The sequence below is a fragment of the Poecilia reticulata genome, chromosome 2 (assembly GCF_904066995.2).
Source record: "Poecilia reticulata chromosome 2, P_reticulata-male-v2, whole genome shotgun sequence".
In the NCBI taxonomy this organism is placed as follows: Eukaryota; Metazoa; Chordata; class Actinopteri; order Cyprinodontiformes; family Poeciliidae; genus Poecilia; species Poecilia reticulata.
In genome coordinates, this window is record NC_088831.1 from 36148592 (window position 1) to 36171033 (window position 22442).

A 22442-nucleotide genomic window follows, 5' to 3' on the forward strand; every position below is an offset into this window, starting at 1 on the left:
TGTTTGCTGGGAACTACTTTGAGCTGACCTCTAGCTAATATTTGTACCTCTGATAACAGTCCGGTTTATTTATAGCTGCAAGTTAGCATGCTACATGTACACGTGCAAGTAAAAGTTTGTTTGTTTCTGACTGTAATTCCCATAACAATTATTTCTGAATCCAGCAAGATTACTAATTGCACTGTTAGCTAACACTGTTCTGTATAGATGACAAAGCAGTGCTTGGTATGTTGTGATGTTGTGGTTTGTATCTGAACTAATGTGAAACAGCAGTGGAGCTAGTGGGGGCTGCTGCCATGTAATTACCAGTAAATCATTTTGGTCACTATGGAGACCAAGAGTCAGTTATATTTCTTTGGCAAGTTTCTCTAATGTTTGCTTGCTCAATGTTGTGTAGTGATGTTTGATTATAAAAGAACCCAACAATTTGAGTCCAAACATGTCTGTATACAAATTCTTGCAAGTAATGAAAACCTTGTCATTATGTAAATTAAAGCCAGAATTAATAACTTTAACCATTAACTGATTCGGTCAAACTGAATGTACTTTGGATTATTATAAAAAAATAATATTTAGACCCAATTTATCACCACAATCGTTTAGGACCAAAACTTTCCATCATTAACATTTAGAAGAAAATGTACTTTATCTGGAACAAGTAATTTTAGTCTTTAGGAATTGTTGCACATAAACCACAGTCTGTGGCAGTCCAAAAGTCACATGAAGAGTAATTATTGACAAATTTAATTATTTCCCAGGGCTTAGAATGCATGATAAGTTATTGTTCGCAAATAACAAGAACAATAGGTTTCTGTGCAAAAAAGGAAAGGTCCTCCAACACCATGCCTGTAAATTTAGCCATACTGACCTGGTTGTTGTCCATGAAGCAGTGTTTATTTTTAACTATAAATTCGAAACAAGGTTTTAGATTGGAAACCTTATCCCTGACCTTCAAGGTGTGTTCGTTTTCGCTGTTGTGTTATTTTGGAGTATGATGGCATTGCAGGTGTGAAAGACGAAACTGTATCTCTTTGCAAAGATTCACTTAAACTGATCAGTTTATTCTCTTTTCAACAAGCAGAGGATGGTGCAAGAGGAGACATCTAGTTTAATTTTCAGACCCTCTCAGACTCGAACTTCTGTCCTGTACGGGAACATTAATGGGGATTTTGGGGTCACAGAATGGCTCCCATTAGAGGGATATGGTTTCACTGGAGATGGGTGTTTAGTCTGGCCACGTCTGTAAACCCACTTAACATTTCATACAAGTTCTTTGGATCCCGAAAGCCATACCCTCACCACATGCTTTTTCTGTCGATGTTTTTGCTGCTTTCCCTGTCATAATTGATCGAGTAGGCCAGACAATCGCATCTCGTCTCCACTTATTTCCAGTCAGGCTTAAACAAGCCTGACTGGAAATAAGTGCAGACTGGAGTCTGATGGCCTTGCAAAGGGAAGATGGATGTCTCCTGCTGTTTCCATAAAGATGGGCAGGCAGGTGAGACACTTTGTGCTAAATTAAAACTCTGGGCAAACAGTAATTTCCTGCAGGAGAAGTTGATAAGCCTTGAAAGAGCTGACAGAATCCCTATCTCCATGCAGATTAACAAATATTCAGCTTTTATTTTTAAATTAAACCAGCACAACTTGTTTGGATACTTAATTTTTTTTTTTTTTTACTGATTTTACTGTGCTCTAAAAGTATTTTCTCCCGTTAGAGATTTCTTTTTACTGTGTTTTTCTGATACTTGAATGGTTTCACATCATTGGGTTAGTTTTAGTATAACAGAAGCATGACCTACGAGGAGTTACAAGCCTTCAAATGACGATTTCATTCAAGGTATAAAAGCTTTTCAGACCAACCTTTTTTGAAAGTATTGTCAAATTACATGTTAGCTGTGATAACCCAGATTACTCAGGTGTGTGGTGGTCAGTGTCGCCAACACATTTTCCTCTTTTTAACAGCAGAAGGTCAAATTAAAGCACCAAAATATAAGGAAATCCTAGTTTTCATCTGCAGAAGAAGCATCCAGCTAAAGCTACCCAGAGAGCTTGTTCCATCAAGATGGATGTTTTGGAGAGGCATAGTCAAAGCCAGATCTCAATCCAATTGTAAATCCTGAAGGAGAACGTCTGGTTATCAGTTTGTGACCTAAACGTAAGCGTACTTTAACACAGCAGCTTACACAACATGTCAAATACTTTTGGAGCAGCCTACTCAAAGTCTTAATCAAAACAATTCTGTAAAAAAAATAAAATGGACCAAAGTTTTTACTCAGCCATGTAAAACTCGGCTTGTTGACTCAGTTGTTGCCAATTTGTGGGAAAACAAGCTTGTTGCTTTAGTGGGCTGTTATTTTTCACAATGAAGCAGGATGGTTTGGAAAGCTTTTTGAAAACGTTTTGATTTACTCAGGTTATCCATGTTTGATATTAAAATCAGTCTTATCTGAAACATATAAGTGTGGAAAAAAGTAGAAATTTGTTTTAACAGGGTTGCCTAGTACAATCTCTTTGGGATAGTAAGCTAGAAACCAGAGATATTGCCTTACCTTTTCTTCGTCTTCCTTTCTTGTCGCGGGTGTATTATTTCCTCACCTCCATCTTGATATCTTTCTCTCTTTTCTTTATATTATCTGCCTCTCTGACAGCATCTTCTTAACAAAAGGCAGCCGAGTGTGAAAGCAGGAAAGAAGCAATGTGTTTTGGGTGTGTTTGACTGGTATCCCGTTTGTCTGCAGAAAGAAAGATGGTATAATTAACTGAATGATAAATTGTAAATCAAGTCAGATCTTTATTTGTTTCCCTTCCTCTAATAGAACTTCACCACTTGCTATTATTGTTCCTGTCAAATTAATTTTTGAAACGTTTTTGCTTGGAAGTTGTCATCAAATCAGCAACAGCAAGGCCTCGTTTGACCTCAGATTTGTTGGTTCAATTAATTTATCAGAGGTGTGGAAATGATTTGAACCTGAAAATAAATTATTTTATGTTAATTTCTAAATGTACAATGTAGTGGAAAGGCAAAACAAAGCAATTTTTGTCAAATGAAATTAATTCTACGGTGTCTTTTATTATTGACTTTGCTCAAGCGTACATCCATCAGCAGCACTTGATGGCAGCGCATTACTGCAGTATTATTCCACCTCGATCAATACAATAATGTTTCCGCAAAAAGGGTTGCTTGTGAGTCAAGCCAATAATGCCGATTAAAATTTAATTGAATTTGGGATGGGAAGAAAAAGACAATAAAATGAGAACGCAGTGACCTTTCCTACAGTTGAGAGAGACGTCTCTGTCAATGCCTTCAGCGCTCGGCTAAAACCGACGCCAGTTCGGAATCTTGCATGTAGAGCGCTGATCTTGAGAATGCGTACAAAAAGGTGAGAGACCTTTATGTGTGCAGCTGTTTGAATATTTCAATTGAATTCAACTCCAAGATACTTTATTGGCCCCAAAGAAAAATTAAATGTTGTAACTCCTTTAATTAAAGTTATTGTAGATGGTGATTGGTGTAGGCAGGAAAGGTTTATATAGCAGTCTGTACTACAAAAAACCTGAAACCTCTGACTGAAGACACTGTATATTTCTATGACAGTCTCATGAAGAGGATATCTTCTCCAAGTCTGTTGTTGAGAGCCTCATCGCTTCTGCCATCATCTGTTGGGGCAGCAGCATCAGAACCAGAGACCCAAATTGGCTGTTTGGGTCGTTCTGGAGTCGACTGTGGAACCTCTGGAGATGATGGTGCAAAGAACAATTCTTCAGAAAACCAAGAAAATTACAAATAACTCTGACCGTGATGGACAGAGACAGGGTAGTGCACGGCTGTAAAGTGAAAGTAAAAAGATGTGATGTATAAATCCTTGCAAAATTATTATTTTTTTTAATAAAATATGTTTATTTTAAAACAATATGCAAATCGCTCTATATGCTCACACACACTCCTGCTTGCTCTCCGGTGCACTACAACTAGTTATTGTAGTTATTGTAGTCATGACAATGGAGCCTGTCATGAACTCTAAGGTTAGTTAGCATAGCCACGAACAATGCCGTAAAAGCAAACAAATAAAAAAAAAAAAGATTATACTCACATTCAAGCTCAATTAAATACAGTGAAGCCTGTGATTTCAGTGTGGCAAAAGGTGACAAAGTTCAAGTCATCTGAATACTTTTGCAAGGTGCTGAATTTCTGTGTCTCGTTGCCATTTTTCCACCTGGGCAACCTGTCCTTATCAAAGTTGTACACGGCTTTCCCCTCCCACTTCACCCACTGGCACAGTCTGTGTATGTGTGTTCGTCACACCACTGTGTGCAGCCGTCACTGTGATCTCACATCAGTCAGAGGCTGCTGGGCCATACATTGACATTCCAGACTGCCTGCCTGCCACTCTGGCAAAAATAGATATGTAAAACGACAAGTTCCCTCCCCCTCAAGCTTTCCCACGCATAGTTTGTCTGAGCTGGTGGGGAGAAAAAGAGAGGTCTCTGGTCTGTGTCGGCTCGGATGAGGAACAGTCAGCAGAGTGTAGAGGAGAGTGACACATCACCGTTTAAGAAAATGAGATGGAGGAAGAGGTTGAAAGGAGACAGGGTTCATACCCTTAACCAGTGTTCGCTTTGATTGGAAGGCGGTTGTGTTTTTAATGACTGGAGTTGCTTTAAGATTTTGTTTCCAATAGGCTTTTGAACTGAAAAAAAATTTTAATCAGTTTGAATGTATCTATGACGTTCAATAGACTGTAAGGGTTTGTTCTCAGACAAGAGGTCAGGGAATGGATGCAGAAAAATAAAAAAGTTAAATTACTCAATATTTGTTGATATACTGACTTTGTACAATAAACATAATTTTTTTGTGTGATTCCATTTCTGAAGATTTTTCACATGTAGTTATATTTTCTCCTCTAACAGAGTGGAGATGCACAAAGAAAGGCAACGAGAAACCTCACCTCAGAGTCGGCTCTCTGTACAACAGGTTCAGATTATTACACACCAATCTTAGCTTGGTGTGATTAAAAACAAAAGCTTCATTGCTTTTAATGAAGCTTAAAAGGTGGAGGGTTATGCAACCCTCCACCTTTTTTAGAGGTGGAGGGTTGTTATTCCACCTGATTGTGTTGTATAATTAAGGGCAGCAAATAATTATTTTAGTAATCAATCTAAAAGTTATTCTGACCCCCTTGGATCAAAAATGGTACATTCTGCAGATTTTTCATTTAACAACTTTAGCTTTTTATACAACATTAAATTATATTAAAATATGCAAACAAACAAATTCCTTTTTTAAAATAAGGATTTGTTTTTGCCCCAAAAATTAAATGTCTTAACCATAACATCCCTTTAGTGTGTGCTTGATCGAAGAATGCATCTGCAACTAAAAATAACTGTGACATTAACATGTAAAATCCTCGGCCCTTTCTGCTTGACTTAACTTTAATACAGCGTATGGACAATCTATTGATTATGTTTCCAAATAACCAGTTAATAATTGGATAGCAAAAGGTAATTAGTAGGAGATTCTTCTTCTAGAACTGGGTAAGACTAAAACTAGGCAAAGAGCTTTAATGACAGGAAATAACTAATGAAGACAGTTAAGTACATTTATTAAAAAACTTATTGGATGCGTTTACATTTTTAAAGTTTGCAGATAGAAGTCAGGAGACTGACTGGCTCGTTCAGTTAGCCCTTTGAGACCTAAAGATACAAAGGGCATTAAAATAAAATCTATTACTATTATTATAGGACTTATTTTCTTTCTCTTAAATCATTATGTTTTATTATATGCATTTTTGAAACTATTGTTATTCCTGCTTGCTCTGTTTTTAGATTTGTATCTCTCTCCCTCTCCCTCTTTCTCTCTCTGATATTGTTAAAACACTAAAGGCAGGTAAACCTGGTCATGTAATAGAAAGATGTTTTGGTTCAGCTCGGAGTTCAGAGGTCAGGCATAGCTTAATAACGGAGCCACTGGTGATGGGCAAAGCGTCTGACTCAAGGACAATATCTAGTGGTTTCTGACATAGTTTGTGAATTAGAGCTGTCTTCTCTTCAGGGCCAGCCTTTGATTTTCTTCTGCTCCTTGACTTTACAAAATGAGACTTGTCAAAATACAAATTAGCTTTTCTTTCTTCTTTTCGATTGAAAGGTTAAAGGTAAAGCTTTGCATCTATTATTGTCAATCTTGATTGATTTACAACACAGGCAGAGTGATCTGTGGCTGATGGAGCCACATGATGGATTGGAACCTCCTTCAGAGGCCATAACTGTAATAGATTTTATACAGTACTAAATGGTATAAATGCATTACTGCAGCAGTTGGTGCTAAATTGAATATCAGACGCCTCAGACTTAATGTGGAGGAAGAGTAAAACATGTTTAACCTCCAAGCATGGCGCTTTAGCAGTCTCTCAGTCTCCTTCTGATATACATTGATGTAACTATCTTATCATTTTTTATTGTTGCTCTGACATTTATCATCCACCACTCTGCTGTCTTTTTAGGGGGAAATATATGGAAGATGTGTGACTTTACAAGGCAAATTCATTTTGTATAGACGTGATGTATTATGTGGGAATCAATAAAACCTTGATGGATAGTGCTTAGCATCACATGGTGTGAAGTAGATGTCAAATTGCTTCCTTTTCGCTCTCTTTCAGTTTCTCTTTTCTGTAATTTACCAACCAGGGTGCTTTAGGACGTTTCAAAAGATTGCATTTCTAAAGAACGTGAAACTGCTATCTGCTCTTTCTTAAAACCCCGTGTGTTCAAACATACAATCCCCCCCCAACTCAAACAGAGCGATATAAGGAGATGGCCCACGGTGACACAGAAGGCTGTGAGTATAATAACATAAGCTGTAAGTGAGCTGCTTTGTGCGCTTTTCTCCAGCTGAAGTGCTGTGATAGTTTGCTCAGTTTGCTGAAGCTTCTCATGTTGCCTGGAGAAGTATTGCCTGTTCAAACAAAAGTTTTAAAGTTGCAGAAAACAGAAAGCAAAGGTTAGCCAGTTTGCAGTCACTGTGCAGACCCCCGTAGTCATTATGGAAAACCCCTGCTGTGGAGAGTCTGTGTGTATGTCTTTATTTTTCTCCATTTCTTTATGAAGAAATAAATCATGTTAGTGAGAAGAAAGAGTTTTTGTTTCAACTCTGTTGAACCTGCAGACATATTTGTTTCAGGACAACCACCGCATCCTAAAAGGGTTTTATTATTCATGTTTCTACCAGCTGACATTAATTTTCAGGTGCCCTTGCAACCTGACCACAATGAACCCTAGAGGGAACACTTTATCTTAGTCTTTGAAGTGTTATGTTGACCTTTTGAAGTGGTCATCACACAAAAGAAACTAAATGACCCCCAAAGCGCAGTACAGCAACAACAACAACTGTTGCAAGGTTTGAGCTCTATTTTCAGTGCCCTTAAACCTCTTTGACTTGACTGACTTGACCAGCATGTCTGATGGCACCACTGGGATGACTGATGAGTCCTCTGGCTCCACCCGGTTTCTACCCATCTGCTGTGATGGATGCGGGAACGAGAAGAGCACAGGGTCTTTGGATTTCATTTACTCAGACCTGTTTACCTGCTGTTATTGATTTCGGGGTGTGTTGTTAATGTACTTAGGATCTTGGAGTGGTAGAGGGTGTGGGTTTTGCTTGATTTTAATTTTTAAATTAATCACCAAAGGGGACGCAGATGACCCGGTGATGTATTAGAATGGTCTAGTTTGGTGGGTGGCTCCCCTCACAGCAGGCTTGAACCATGATTGCAGCTGGCTGATATATTTGGAAATAATCCTTTCCTCTTGAAGGAGACACATCCTTTACAGATTTCTTTTGCAAAGCTTTATTTGGGTGCACCAGTCTCAAAGATATTAAATCAAGGCAGTACAAGTCGACAGGTCTTTTTTTTTTTTATCGTATAAAATAATATAGAACCACCACATTTTAGCCTTGCCCCCAAGTTTAAAGTTTCTTCCAAATCAAATATATTCAAGGTAAAGATATCTATTAAGTTGTGGGATGTGGCACAATGCCAGCATGCTGTTTGTCTTCCACACCATATCTTCTCCGCGCCTTTATTGGTGTTAGAATCAAGGGTGAAGGCTGCTTTCTGCTTCCTGAGCACTGACCTGTATTGAAATGAAATCGTAGAGATGACAGTCCCATTTTTCACTGGCATGTATTAGGCAACCAAAGTCTTTGAGATGAAAGCAGATTTGATTGTCAAAAAAATTGCTACCTTAATTTCAGTAATTTGAGTGGAAATCGGCTCCGATTTGTACCTTTTCAGAATGTCGATTATAGCAATTTCCCCCTGAGGGAGACAACCTGAGAAGTACGTCTACTTTAATTTATACAGTAGAAAAACTTTTTGCTCTTTTTTTGTAAATTTATCAAATGTAGCAGTATTTTAGATTTCTGTAATAATGGTTTGTTAAAAAGGATTTCACAACTCTCCTGCACTATTCGGGTTAGCCAGCCCGAGACTAAGACTAATCTAGTTAGAAAAGAATCGAAGTTGAATTCTGCTTTCTTAAAAACTTCAAATTTCAAAACAATTATAGCGGCTGAGACGAGCAGCATTTTATAATTTCATTTCCCCTTTTTTGCTCATATTTGTTGGGGTTAGTGGTTGCAGCTTTGTCAAGAGATTCAGAATGCTTTAAGATGGCTTGAGCCATAAATTGTTTCAATGTTAAGGTTACAGGCCTTTGATAGCTTTGAAATGATGTTGTACAAATGTAAAATTTAAGTATAAAACGGTCAAAACATAATAATCTTTAGAACCAAACAGAGCTTTTAAGCTGTTATCAAATTTACAGAAATTTAGACAGAATCTTACAGTGTGCGACTAGTAGTTATACTTTTTTGTGTGAAACCCGTTTCTGATCAGAGTAACTGTTTAACATGAAAATAATGTAATGAAAAAGCAAAAATAGTATACCTGAAGTGAGCACTATTTTCCAACAGAAACCTTCTCTGTTAGTCAGGTAGACTAACCATTAGTTTGCCAGTGTTGCACAACCTCCTCAATTTTCCATGTAATTAATCCCTGGCTTGTGTATAAATAACTGTAAACCATAATGCATGTTGATGACATTTTGGACGCTGCAGTTGTTTAAGACAGAGTTGATTTTCTGACCCTGTTGGACTAGCTATTGTCCAGTTGCAGTTTTTATACCAAATAAAGACACATTAGCTGCTAATGTACTGTTTCATCAAAACTTCAGTTTAAAAGTTATCTTTTCAAGGAACTCTGCTTTATAAACTACAAATATTAGTGACAAAGTGGTAATAGTAAATCAGTTCCACTGTTTCCTTTAAACTAGTTTTCTTTCCAACTCTGAAAAATGTAAAAGTAGGTGTTGGCTTTTCAGCCCAGTCTTTCCTGGACCAGTGATGCTCCCATAGTCCTGCTGAGTGTTGCTGTAAATTACATCATCGGATGACCACAACCCTGCGTTGACCAACCAGAGTGAGACTTGACAATGGAGAAGTGGCTTAAGCTGCCTGCTAATAATCTGTGAAATAATAAGAAAAATCTATGGAAAAAAAAAAAGTCAAAATAATGCTCCATCAGCTGAGTGTATTATCAGTGGTTGCAGTTTTGTTTATAGACACCCGGTTATTTTATTAAGAGGAGAGGATTGTTTAGGATTTCTGTTTGAAAGTTTGTGTGTGACTCAACAGCATTTATAGGCATCAACTGTAAATGTCAGAAATGCTGTTTGTCATCATAAAATGATTTCATAAACACCTGCTGATGTTCACAAATTAGACTGGAGATGTTTAGACATCTGATTGTGGATGATGAACAGATACTGGGGTTTGTGGTGTTCGACTAAACAAACTTACTCATGGGGTTTAAGTCCTCCGCAATAAAACAAATTATGAATCTAAAATATAGTGAAAGAGAAGCATATATGGCACTTTCAGTTGAACTCATTTGTGGGTTTTCTTGTTGTTTGTTTTAGGTAGATCAGAAAAACACCCTTAGTTTGAAGGTTGCTAAAGCCAAAGTGCACATCTTACCCATTTTTAACTATGATCCCCTGATAAATAGTGCCATAATTAAAGTCCTTCTGAAATTTTTTTGAAGCTAATAATGTCAAAAGACTTTCTGCCATGTTCTCTGTTGTTCAGTACAGTTTTCCTCAGTGGCTTGCCAATATACCTCATCAGCAAATCGTTAGAAATTTAATTAGGAGTCCTAAAGCACTCAATGATAATTTATTTCCATAATTCCCCAATCAAAGTATTGAATTTCCTGTTGACACTCAGTTAAGCACAATGACCTGTCTGAGGTTGCCAGATATTGATGGAATCCCCATTTTAAGATTCACTAGCCCCTAATAAGATCCCAACGGACCAGCTTCTTTTGATACATATAAAAACACACGTATACTGGGCATAATGATGGAACAGAAAAGCAAAGAAATATCTTTTATTATCCCTCGGCGGGGAAATTCATGTCTACCAGCAGCAAAGTGACAGGCAAATAGAAGGATGCAGATCAACGTAAAATGAAATAAGAGCAAGGACGAATCTAAAACAAAAGAGAACAAGAAATGTGCACTTAGTAAAACAGTATATTCATATTTAAAGAAGTGTGAAGGTGAGTATTATAATTGAAAAAGAATTGGGATATTCTTAATGTCATATTAGATATGATTATTCAAGTTATGCAATTGGAAAAAAGTGTTTCTAAGACCTTGATGGCAATTAAGTGCTTAAATTATAAAAATGTTGACCATATTCTCTGTAACAAATAATTTTTCCTACAGTCTTCTATTAAAGTTTGCAGTTTTATTACCTTCTTGTTTTTTTTTTCTTTCATAACAAAGACCTGACATCTAGTTTCCTGGTGAGAAATGATACTTCATCTACCCCTGTGGTAATGATTTGTGTATGTGACTGTGCGTGCATATGCTGTTGGCAGGTAGAGGTGGTGTTTCATCATACATCACAAACAGGAGCTGTAAGATTAAATACAAATCTTTCAACCCCAATGATGGCGGTAACAGACATACAAACAGAAACAGAAACAGACAGAACGCATGGGGACCACAGACAGTCAAGGTGTTGGGAGATTGCATAGGAAAAACAGAGGAGACTCATGGGAACTGGAAGAGAAGGAAAAGATAGTTAAGATGAATGAATAGGAAAATATAAAATAAAGTCACACACTCCAGGAGGAAAATAAATTGCATCGTCTTGTAACACAAATTTTCCCTTCGCTGTGTGCAATGACTTTCGTTAGTGCTCTACATATTTTATGACAAGGTTTTTCAAAACCATAAGATTGATAAGCATGACGAGTTTACGCCCAGAGGTTGAGCAGAGGTTGCGCTAGATTTTCACGTTGTCTGTCATTTCTACTGACGAGGTCAAACAAATCCTGTCATAGTTTATTTTTACCTGACAATTTTTAAAATGATTACGACATATTCCATTACATTTAATCTTCATTCAACTTAATTAACAGAGAATCCAGATTGTGTCATCAGACATTAATCAGATGAATACATGCAACTTTTTATCTCCACAGTGATGAAAACTATAAATCAACTGCATTTAAATTATGGATGATTTGCTCATATTTGTACACAGTTTTTCCCCACTAACGGCTACATTTTTGCCCATCCCTTGCTTTGACTATGCCACTCTAAAACACAAATCTGCTTTGCATTAATGGCAAACCTAATTTTTATGCCGAGTGTAAATTTCTGAAATTTAATTTGAAGTAATCAAACACATATTGCTTCTCAACTGTCCTTTACAGATGTGACATTGTACACTTTCATATTGTGATGGTGATAGCAATTCAATGAATATTATAGATCTAAATTAGACTGAGATTATTATTTCATACACAAACTAACAGTTCTTATTACTTGGGTGAAATCACATGGCAGTTGACTTCATTAACACATTTACAATCTCTTTATTCTTCACAGTCGGTGTAAGATGAAAGGAATGATTGCAATAATATAGCTTGCCGTCAGTAAGCATCTTCTATTTTTGTGTATTTTCTTACATTCAGAGAGACTTAAGACGATGGGAGAGCACACCTGCTACCAACTCCTCTGCTTCTCTCACACGTTGTGTTTGCAGCATGCCACAGCAGAATCATTTCTTGCTTTATGTAAATCTGGGAAGGCAACTGGACATTTCATTTTGAATGTTTATTCAGACCGAGTCCCCGGCAGTCCAAATGAACACCTGTGACTTAACTTTATTCTGTGCCAGTCCGATGTCCTGTTTGGGTCCCATTGGACATCTGTAATTCCTCGCTGAAATTGCTGAGAGACCCCACTGCTTCCTTACTGCAGCTTGGAGAACAAACATGGCGTATGACAGTTTTACATTTACTATTTTGCTGCTTTTTACAATTCATACTTTTTAAATAACATCTTCATGCTGATGCTGTGCAAATGTATTCCTGCTATCAAACTAGACACCGTCCCGTAACACTGAAGTCACAGCTGCAGACTTTATCTTCTCTGGTTTCTCACTTTCACCATTCTCATTGCACTGAAATGTCAGACGACCCATTATACTAAAACATTTCTTATTTTTGTTATTCTTTATTCTGTAAGGCTTTGAATTCGGATGCCAAATTTAAAATTGGAAAAACACGCTATAAGTTTACATAAACTTATCATTGTATGAAGTGCCATATTTTTTAGCCTTTAATGATGCTTTTGAACTGTTTTTTTTTTTTCAAAAATATATAATATAACATCCAAATTTAAGGATATTTTAAAACACAAATTGGACACACAACTGTGAACTTTTATTGAAGTTAGTCAATGTTATGGGATGCATAAATGTGTAAATTTGAGGCTGTAGGTATATTTTTGACTCATTTTGACCAATCAAACCAGTACAGTCAACATTTACTTTTAAAATAATTAAAATTATTGTGTAAAACCGTTTCTCTGAAATGATAATTATTTAAATTTATCTCTAAAAGGCCAAAAAAGGCGGTATGACACTCATGTCTATGTAAAGTGTAATTCTGAGCAGCGCCGCTATAACTGTCCATGTGATCCCGTCTCCCTCCAGTTAAACAGGAAACCTTTACAAGTACTGCTCTTAAACCTTCCCTTGGTTCTGAAATGTAACACTTAACTTTGAGAAAGTGGACCGTAAAATTTCAGTCATAAATTGCGTTAAATACTTTTTCTTTATATCTTTTTATCCAACCAGTGGGAATGTTGGGGATCGCTAAATGTTTAATTCTGATGAAGAGAGGCCATTATGACACTAAAGTTTAAAGTACAAATTTGAAATGGGCTCTGGGAGTCACAGTGTTAATAAAAGAATCCCTGCCCTGGGCAAAAGGCCAGTAAAATGACTGTCTTATATCTGCGAGATGGATTATAAATGGCTTGAATTCAGGCTGCCATCAATCATCTGCATTTTCTCGGTTTTCTCAAATATGTAAGGCAGGATGATGAGGAAGATGGCTGTCAAGGAAAGACTTTAAGCTTTCTACTCTGAAACAGAAGTAAGACGACTCTTATATTACAACTTACCTACAAGAAAGTGGTCTAATGTGTGATGGTGGTCTACAAATTGCCCCTTTATTCTATTGCTGGATAAGTTTTACTTTTTATTGCTTTGTTACAAGCAAAGCAGCATGAAATTATTTAAATCGTCATTCATTGATGGACTGTTTCAACAACTTCACACAATCTTGGATTTCTTTCTCTTGTGAATGGTATTCAGTTGGGAACTGAGCTTTAGCTGTTTATTAGAGGATCCTAGAAACAATGTGTTTCTATCACACTGGATTGTTTTACTCCTTTGAGACAATTTACTGTGATGCTGCTGTCTCAGTCTTTCTGTCATTGGATGATATCCACCCTGGCATTTAAATTTGTTTCATTGAAATCTAACTTTACTTATTACCTTGCAGCATCTGAAGAAAATTGTTTTTTGGACACAAACCTCCACGCAATCTTGGAACTCTCTGTTTTTCTCTTCCCTCAGCCGCCTGGTGTCTTATTTTCCCCCCTCGTCTCCCATCTCTCGTTCAGTGCTCTACTGTTAAAGAATGCAATCTAATAGGGGGAATGCATTCAATTTTAGACCAAGATATTAGCTATTATCTGATATCCATTTACAGCAGAGGTGTCCCTGTGATCTATAAAAAAAGTATTATGAATGAAAGGCTGAGAGCTATCTCTGACCTTGCTTTGTGTCTGCATCCCTGTGGTAAGCTTTTTTTTTTTTTTTTACTGGTTTCTTGAAATAAATTGAATAAAGTTTGTTTTTTCAATAATTACTTTTTTTCATTTGTGAAGAATTACATTTAAAAGCACAATGGATACCATTCTGTTGAAAGGTTTTGCTGGCGAAAAATATGCTAAAAGGTCATTTTTACCATTTAAGTTCTACCCCTAAAATTGTGGTAGAAGTTTAGCAAACTATTTGTTGATATTGTTTACATTATTCATTTATCCATCAGATATTTTAAAAATGTTCATAGTTTTTGTAATGAAGAATATGTTCAGTCTATCTTTGATTTGATTTCTCGAGCCCAGATTTGTTGGACTGCTGGTTATCATTTGATATCATGTCTTTATAAAGTGTCATTGCATTTTTCTTAATATTGCATGTTGTGTTTACTGATGTAGCAACTTCAAGTGAGTTGATATGCAAAATTATGATAACATATTTATTTCTTCATTAGGAAACTTCTGAAGTAAATTTTTAAACACAAACCAACATAAAGTTTAATACATTTTGTTGCACAGAATATTTCATTATGTAGTTTTTTTCTAAAGCTATTTTAAAAATAATTTTTCTCACTGGTGATCTACATAGAAAACGATTTCAAAGGGGGATCATAACACAACTTACCATGACTGTAATTTAATTTTGTGTCATGACATCTCAGGATATTAAAATGCTGCAATATTTCCTTTCTAAAAAAAAAAAGGAAATGCTTTTAGTGTGTGACTTTGTCTGGTGAAGATGGTTTATAAAAATATGACCTCCGGATAATAAAGATATGTGCTTTAGACTTGAGAAAAAAAAGGAAAAGTAAGACAAAAGAAATATCTTCAAAGCCTTTTGGCAGTAAGACCTTCTTAGAACGAGAAAGTCATGAAAATCATCATTTAGGACTCGTTTTTTTATGCTGCCCCAGAAAGGCTTTTTTTTTTTTTGCAAAATCAAGTTGAAATGAGAAATTGACTTGTGTATATTTTTTAAAAAGCCTTAGTTTCATGAAATGTTTATCTGACCAGCTTATTGGAATTACTCTCCATAAGAAAATCAGGGGGTATTTTCAAAATAGGTCATGTAAAAAAGTACTGTACTATAAGTTAAGATGCATTATCTACACTGTAGTTTGTAATACTCTTTATATTTTATCAGTTTTTTCCCCTTTGTGCTAAAAATTACAGTGAGAGATTTTAGACTTAATTTATAGTGAGTTTGGAATGGACAATATCACATCTAATCAAAATCAATTTCACTGTAATTCTGCAATTACACCTTGAGGGAAGAGCAGATTAAAGCCTGTCGCCTTTAGATGATTGAATTAGAACATGTTATTAAAAAGGATAATGAGTATGCGAAAGCAAACATTAGGCTTCGATTACTGCTCTCAACAAGAGGTAATATTTAGCTAAGTGAAAAACAGCTTATTAAATGTGCAAGATTATCAGGCAAATATTGTTAAAATAACCAGCAGCTCTGCAGCCAAATCTCTTAACTGTGTTAGTCAATAAAGGGAGCATTTTTGTGCAGTTAATTGGAACGGTCGGATCTTCTGTCTGAGCCTCAAAGTGGAAACCTGAAGAGTGTTTATGTTTGTGTACATGTGATTCAGCTGGTTTGCTTTTAATTACCGAATGATGGTTACGGGTGTGTGTGTGTGTAAGGGGGTAATTAATAGCCTTATACTTGATTCTGTGAATAAAACCTCCCAGTAAAACGCTCACATATCTTGGTAAAAACAGTATTAATTGCAGTGTTTGGATAAGATCAAGCCATAGTGAAAGCATGACGTCTGAAAATGATGCATTTTGTTCGTCTTTGAGTTCATTGACCAGCCCTTAATTTACTTCGCGATTACAATTTTTTGTTTTGATAAAAAGTGCAATCTATGGCGGTGTATGCAATAGGATGGTTTTAATTGCAACTCAATGTTACAAATATAGTACAGAGCAGTGGTAGGCTGAAGTAGGTTTTGTGTAAATAGAAAGCGTACGTACAGAAAGGCAAACTCCGTAGCTTGCACCGTAGAGGGCCCGATGCTGCATTGTAAGCGAAGTGATTTGAGAATTCCTATTCCCAAGCAGGTAATTTGAGTCTTGCAGGTGGATGTTTGGTGGTTATAGGGTCACCCTTGAAGCCAGTCCCAACTCTAATAAAACCAGAGAGCAATGCAGGACCGCAAGGCTAAAAACCCCCATTAACTTTCTTCCCTTCAACATGGGGACAGGTAACCTAATGACCCTGCAAAGCTGCCATGCTCCCTGATCACATGACTTGGGAGTTTCAGGGTTGATGACTTGGCACCTGAAGCGAGACATCATTCTAGGAGAAAAATACGACCTGCACCTGAGGAAATAAGAGTGAAACGGATTTCAATCTTAAAAAATAAAATTTAAAGCTTGCCTACAAGGATTTTCATGCTTTGTACGTTATGAAAACCATCACTTGTTATATAATTTGTGGCTTTTAGCTTCTGATCTAAATATCCAACTTATTTTCTTCTCCCTCTTACCATCCTCTTTCATCATGCTCCTTGCTCTACGCCTTTCTATTATTCTTTATGTAGTGGGACGCCATTACGGAGATGGACGAACACAATCGACCCATCCATACTTTCCAGGTTTGCAATGTGATGGAACCTAATCAGAACAACTGGCTTCGCTCCAACTGGATTTCTCGACAGGCGGCCCAAAAGATCTACGTGGAGCTTCGCTTCACCTTGCGCGACTGCAACTCCATCCCCTGGGTTTCTGGCACCTGCAAGGAGACATTCAACCTCTTCTACCATGAGATGGACGAAGCCCACGGTGTCAAATTTAAGCCCAGCCAGTACACCAAGATCGACACCATTGCTGCTGATGAAAGCTTCACTCAGATGGATCTGGGAGATCGTATTCTCAAGCTCAACACGGAGGTGCGGGAGGTGGGACCCATGACCAAAAAAGGCTTTTATCTGGCTTTCCAGGACATCGGCGCCTGCATTGCATTGGTTTCGGTGAGAGTTTACTACAAAAAATGCCCATTCACGTTGATGAACTTGGCCTCGTTTCCAGACACAGTCCCTCGTGTGGACTCTTCCTCGTTGGTGGAGGTGAGGGGAGCATGCATTGATCATGCTGAAGAAAGAGACACACCCAAACTGTTTTGTGGAGCAGACGGAGACTGGTTGGTCCCCCTGGGAAGATGTGTGTGCAGCGTCGGGTATGAGGAGATTGATGGCTCATGTGTTGGTAAGTCTTTGAAACTCCTGTTTATTCACAATATTGTCTTGGGTAGATAAGCACCCACAGCTGGATTATTATTTTTAAACTCACAGGGAGTCTCCGATTGACTTCTCACTACACAGAGTTTGTCCATACATTTATATATATAATTGCTATTGATTTCCCAATTTCTCTGTATTTGTGTGTGTGTGTGGTATTTTCCCTTCACATTGACAACTTTTAAACTAGGCATTTCTTTTAGAATTAACAGCCTAACCCTTTGGGTAGCATTATTTCCTTGAATCGAAGCCGTCTTAGGAGTTAAATTGGAATATTAAGCTAGAGGAATAGAGAACTTTACACATGCTTTCTTTTTTATCTCTCTCTCTCTCTCGTGGGCTGTCAGTGCACTAAAACACTATCTCTGCATTTAACTTCAATCAGAAGTTAATTTTTATTATATGAAGGTAAGGTCTTAAAATTGGCACAACCTGTGCTGTTATTTCAAGCATCACATAAAGTCTTTATAGTCGATGTACATAGGACTTTTAGTGTCTCATGTTTGCTTCCCATATGTTGTGTCTACATATTTACTCAGTTAAAGCACACCAAGAGGTTTGGAGGTAGGGTACAATGTTTCATACTACAGCAACGACAATCATGTATTTTCACTCAAAGAAGAGCAAATAGAATTGTTTTTGCACTTTTTAACTGATGTTAAAATCTAATTTTATTATTTGCTCCCCAAATTTATTCTTCTTAGTAATTATACACACCTTCCATATTGCTGCTCTCATACACTAAAGACAGATTTATACTCTGCTGGTATTTTTTCCTACTTTAGCTCCTGTCTTATCTTCCCATTAGCATGACTTTTCAGTTTACTACCAGTATTACTCACTGAAGCCTCTCTGTAGAATAAGTTAGTAAAGTGAGAAGTTTTGCCTTGTTTTGGATCATAAATTTGCTGTCAAAGAGCTTTACTATTGCTGAAGCTGCATGTTTATATATGTATTAGTAAATGCTTGTGCATGCACAAATACGAAAACACATTTTGTGTATTTTTGCAGAATATATAGACTATAATCCCATGTTTTCTCCTAAAACCTGGCATATGACCGTTCAGCACTTTTTAAATTTTTTATCTCGATTCAGATTTTTGTAAGTGAGTTTTGTTAAGAACATAAGCAGTTACTATCTTGCCATAGTTACATAATGTTTTTAGCATAAATTCAGATTAGTTGGCCCCACAGGCTGCAGCTCAGGCTTTATCCAATAAAGGCCAAGACCTTTATAGAGTAATCAACCGATAGAAAAGTGAGGTAGTGAAATGGTCAATAAAATGGACTTCACTTACACTACTACATAAATTGTCCTTTTTATACCCTTTCAGTCTTTTTTTCAGCCTGTTATCTGTCTAAGTCTTTACAGAATTACTGTTGAAGCACCTTTTCTTACCTCCATTTCCCATGTAAATAATCAGTGGCTTCTAAGTTAATAACCATCAAATGCAAACATGATGATGATTAATAAAGTAATGTTTGTATAACCTAGTAGTTATTTTTGAGACTGTTGGTGTAAGACAGTAGATGCTTGCCTTGTACTTGGCTTTAGCCTTCAGAATCTACTATTTGTAGTGAATGAAGACTTAAAGCAGATATTAATCAGATATTAACTGCTTTCGATCTTTGATCAGAACCTCACATCAAAACGCCTACATTACCCATTTAAGGTATCAAACTTCACAGTTGTTTTTGTTCAGGGCTTTTGAGAATTGTTAGGATAAGTATACACATGTTTGCTCTTTTTGACATAATGCATACCTTTAAGAAAAGATAAGGATTTCTTTTAAGAGTTTTTTTTTTGTCAATTTTGACTCTGAGTCACCGATAAAGTGTGTTAGCCAGTATGTCAAACTTTAAAACTTAAGTTTATCTAAGAAGGGGTACCTCTGATGAGACACGCTTGTATGTATGGCGTTGTTTTGTACATCAGTGTTCAACCACCAGCTGTCCGAGGGGCTATCTCAGTGAGAAAGATTACCTCAGCCAGCTTGGTCGCAGTTTGATCCTGAGCCCTCTGATATGAGCTTTAGGTTATCACTGGCAGTACCACTCACTGGGAATGCTACTTTCAACAAGGTCCAATGCAACTTCTTTTTAACCAGCCAAAGGCCTGATGTCGGGTCATCAGATACACATGTCTGCAGATCTGCAATCTGCAAGGTACCTGATGTGCTTGCACAGAGAGTGGCATCATAAACCGCTGAAAGATTCTTGATTTAAAGGTCAACTCCAGACTGTATGAAAACAGATATCTCACATTTGTGAACCTGGTTAACTTCCTAAATTAAACAGGATGTATGATCAATATCACAAAGCTTTGAAACTAATTACCCTTGAGAGAAAACAACAGCTTTGTTCCCTGACAACAATGATCTATAGGTCCTCTGTTCTCACAAACTGCCGCCTTGCTTTGCCTACTGTAGAACAACTCTTTCTAGAAGTCTCCCTGGATCTTTTCCCTCATCCAGAACCAGATGTCTTTGCAGAGCTGATTACAATTTGTGGAGTGACACAGGTCGGCTAAGCCTCCAAGCTGCACCTGCAGCTGCATCGCAATCAAGAGGGCAGAGGTGAAACTGCAGCTGTGATTGGAGTCCAACTGTTCCAAAAATGCTGCCTTTCTTCATGTGCACTCCTTAAATCGTTTGTAATATTCTGAACTGTTTGTTACAAAACAGTCTGTAAAGGTAGAAAACCCACTTTTTAAAGCAGAAATTATTACAATTTTATTAATTTTTTTGCCAATTCAATTGTGTTAGATGTTTTTCTTTAAAGCGGTTAGACATCTACTCTTCGTAACCTCTGTGATATCAGCCATACTGAACTGAATTATGTCATTCCAAAAGTTGTCGCACTGTTTGCCCCTTTTTGTGATTTACAACCATCCTAATCAAAACATCAAATAGAACTAAAAACCAAACCTTTGTCATTACCAAATTAAAATATTAGCAAAATCTAAACTGTCACCATCATGCATCCCTGTTCAGCTACATACAGTATATAACAGAATTTAAATCAACCTTTGTTTCCCTGCTCTGGGCTCTCTCTGAAGCAGATTTCACAGTTGACTAAAGTTTAGCCCTTTGGGCAATGTGATGGCATTTTACTGCAATGTCAGCCCTGAAATGCAGCTCCCGATCATTGTTCCAGGACTCAAACAGGCTTCGTTATTAAATGCCTCCACACAAAGGAGCACTGGAGCACCTTGAGCATTGAAGGAGAAGGCTGAGGTGGCATGCTTAGCCGATCTTTCAGTCCCCACTTTACAACGAGCTGTTTTGTTAGGAATAGAGGCCGTTTAATTGGGCTCCATAAAGGAATTAGTTCTGTTTTTGTTTTGAGGCATTGCTCAACTCGGTCGGATTTTGGCTGTGTTTGGATAGACAGATGACAGTTTTTGTGCCAACGTTCAATGATTTCAAGGTTAGAATTTACATTTAAATTTTTTTTTATACAAAAAATGCCAAAGTGATGATTTCGTTTTTGTAGGTTTTAGGAGATTCTTTTATAGCCATTTCTTATTTTACAGCGATCTGCTTATTTTTGGTCATTCTTGTGATGAAAACTCTGTATATTAACTGGTAGGGACTAATTAACATTTCGTTGTAACTTATTTAAAAGTAGTTTACGACACGTACTGAGGGTATACTAATATATTGGCATTGATCCACCTTCTTTGCTTCTCATCACTCCTGTCGTCCACCGGCTTACTGTGAAGGAAAGCACCGACCATCTGGTCTTTGTGGTCTCTCTGTGCTTTCAGTACTGTTGTTCTACCATTTCTCTAGTTAGTTTCCAGTACCTCAGTTTCCTGATTCTTTCTTAGCTGCTTTACAGTAAGAGACTGTGCCAATATTTTTGCTGGATCTGTTAAATAAGGTTCTTATACCAGAGTTTTCCCTACACTCCCTTTAGACTTGGGTAGAGTAATTGCATCTCCTTCCATCCTTCAAAGCTCACCCTCGTGTTGCTGCAGGTAAGATAAAGACTAAAAAAATCCAAGCAACATAAGACAAACTGCCGTAAATGCAAGATGTGCAGTTAAAAATACTAACTGAACCGCCTTGTTCAACATACCAGAGCTATTTGAGACTAAACGCTGCTATGGCAAACAGATTTAGCACTCCAGTTTTGTCGTTCCTTTGCTGGTACTGTCTTATGTCTGCTGCCTGTTTAGTATTCTGGATTTTGAACTTGTTTTTTTAGGCTAATTATTTTTGCATCATCCTACCTCCCAGCCTGCCAGCATTCATTTGAGCCACACTTCATTACCATCACACTAACAAGAAATGGGAGTTATTGCATTTGTAAAGTTTTCTGAGTCCCACAGCATGAGCTCAAGTTTCTGAATAAGACTGCAGGACTTTGAGCAAACAAACTCTAACAAAGCACCAGATATAAAAAAATAAATAAATAAACATTCCTAGTAAGAGCTCTGTTACAGTTTTAATAAAGGGTTCACTTGTGTAAAAAGATGTTTTTCAACAAAAATTCCTGAGTTTAAATTGGTGCCTAAGTCCACAGTGATTAAAAAAAAAACTATTTCTTGAGTACTATTTAAACTGTAAGTGTATTGTAGAGTTGTCATTTCACTTTTTACCCAACAGAGCCATCTGTTTATGTACGTTTTCCAATGTTGATTTGAATCCACTGCAGAACGAAGCATTCTGCAGAGCGAACTTCACACCAACTCAGTTAGTTTGACTTACCACATCAATGGTGCTGCTCACTTACTAATTTAATTAAATTTCAATACAAAAAAAATACTTTGCTGATCCCATAGGGAAACTAAATGTTGGTTCAACTCATAATATCCTGGTTGTAGATGCCAATTGCTGCAGAAAGTAAGGATCTTCTGAAGAAGCATCTGACTGAATACACTCTGTTGTTGTTTAACAGTCACATGAAGACGATCAACTTGGTTAGTGGAACCAGAGT

General features: G+C 37.1%; 1 protein-coding gene across 1 annotated transcript in view; it reads left to right on the forward strand.

Moving 5' to 3' along the window:
• Positions 1 to 22442, forward strand: part of epha6 (eph receptor A6) — a 194824-nt gene that overhangs the window by 26348 nt on the left and 146034 nt on the right. The window contains exon 3 of the mRNA XM_008403535.3: positions 16803 to 17466. Coding sequence (XP_008401757.1) covers positions 16803 to 17466 — 664 coding nt within the window. The remainder of the gene's footprint in view (positions 1 to 16802; positions 17467 to 22442) is intronic.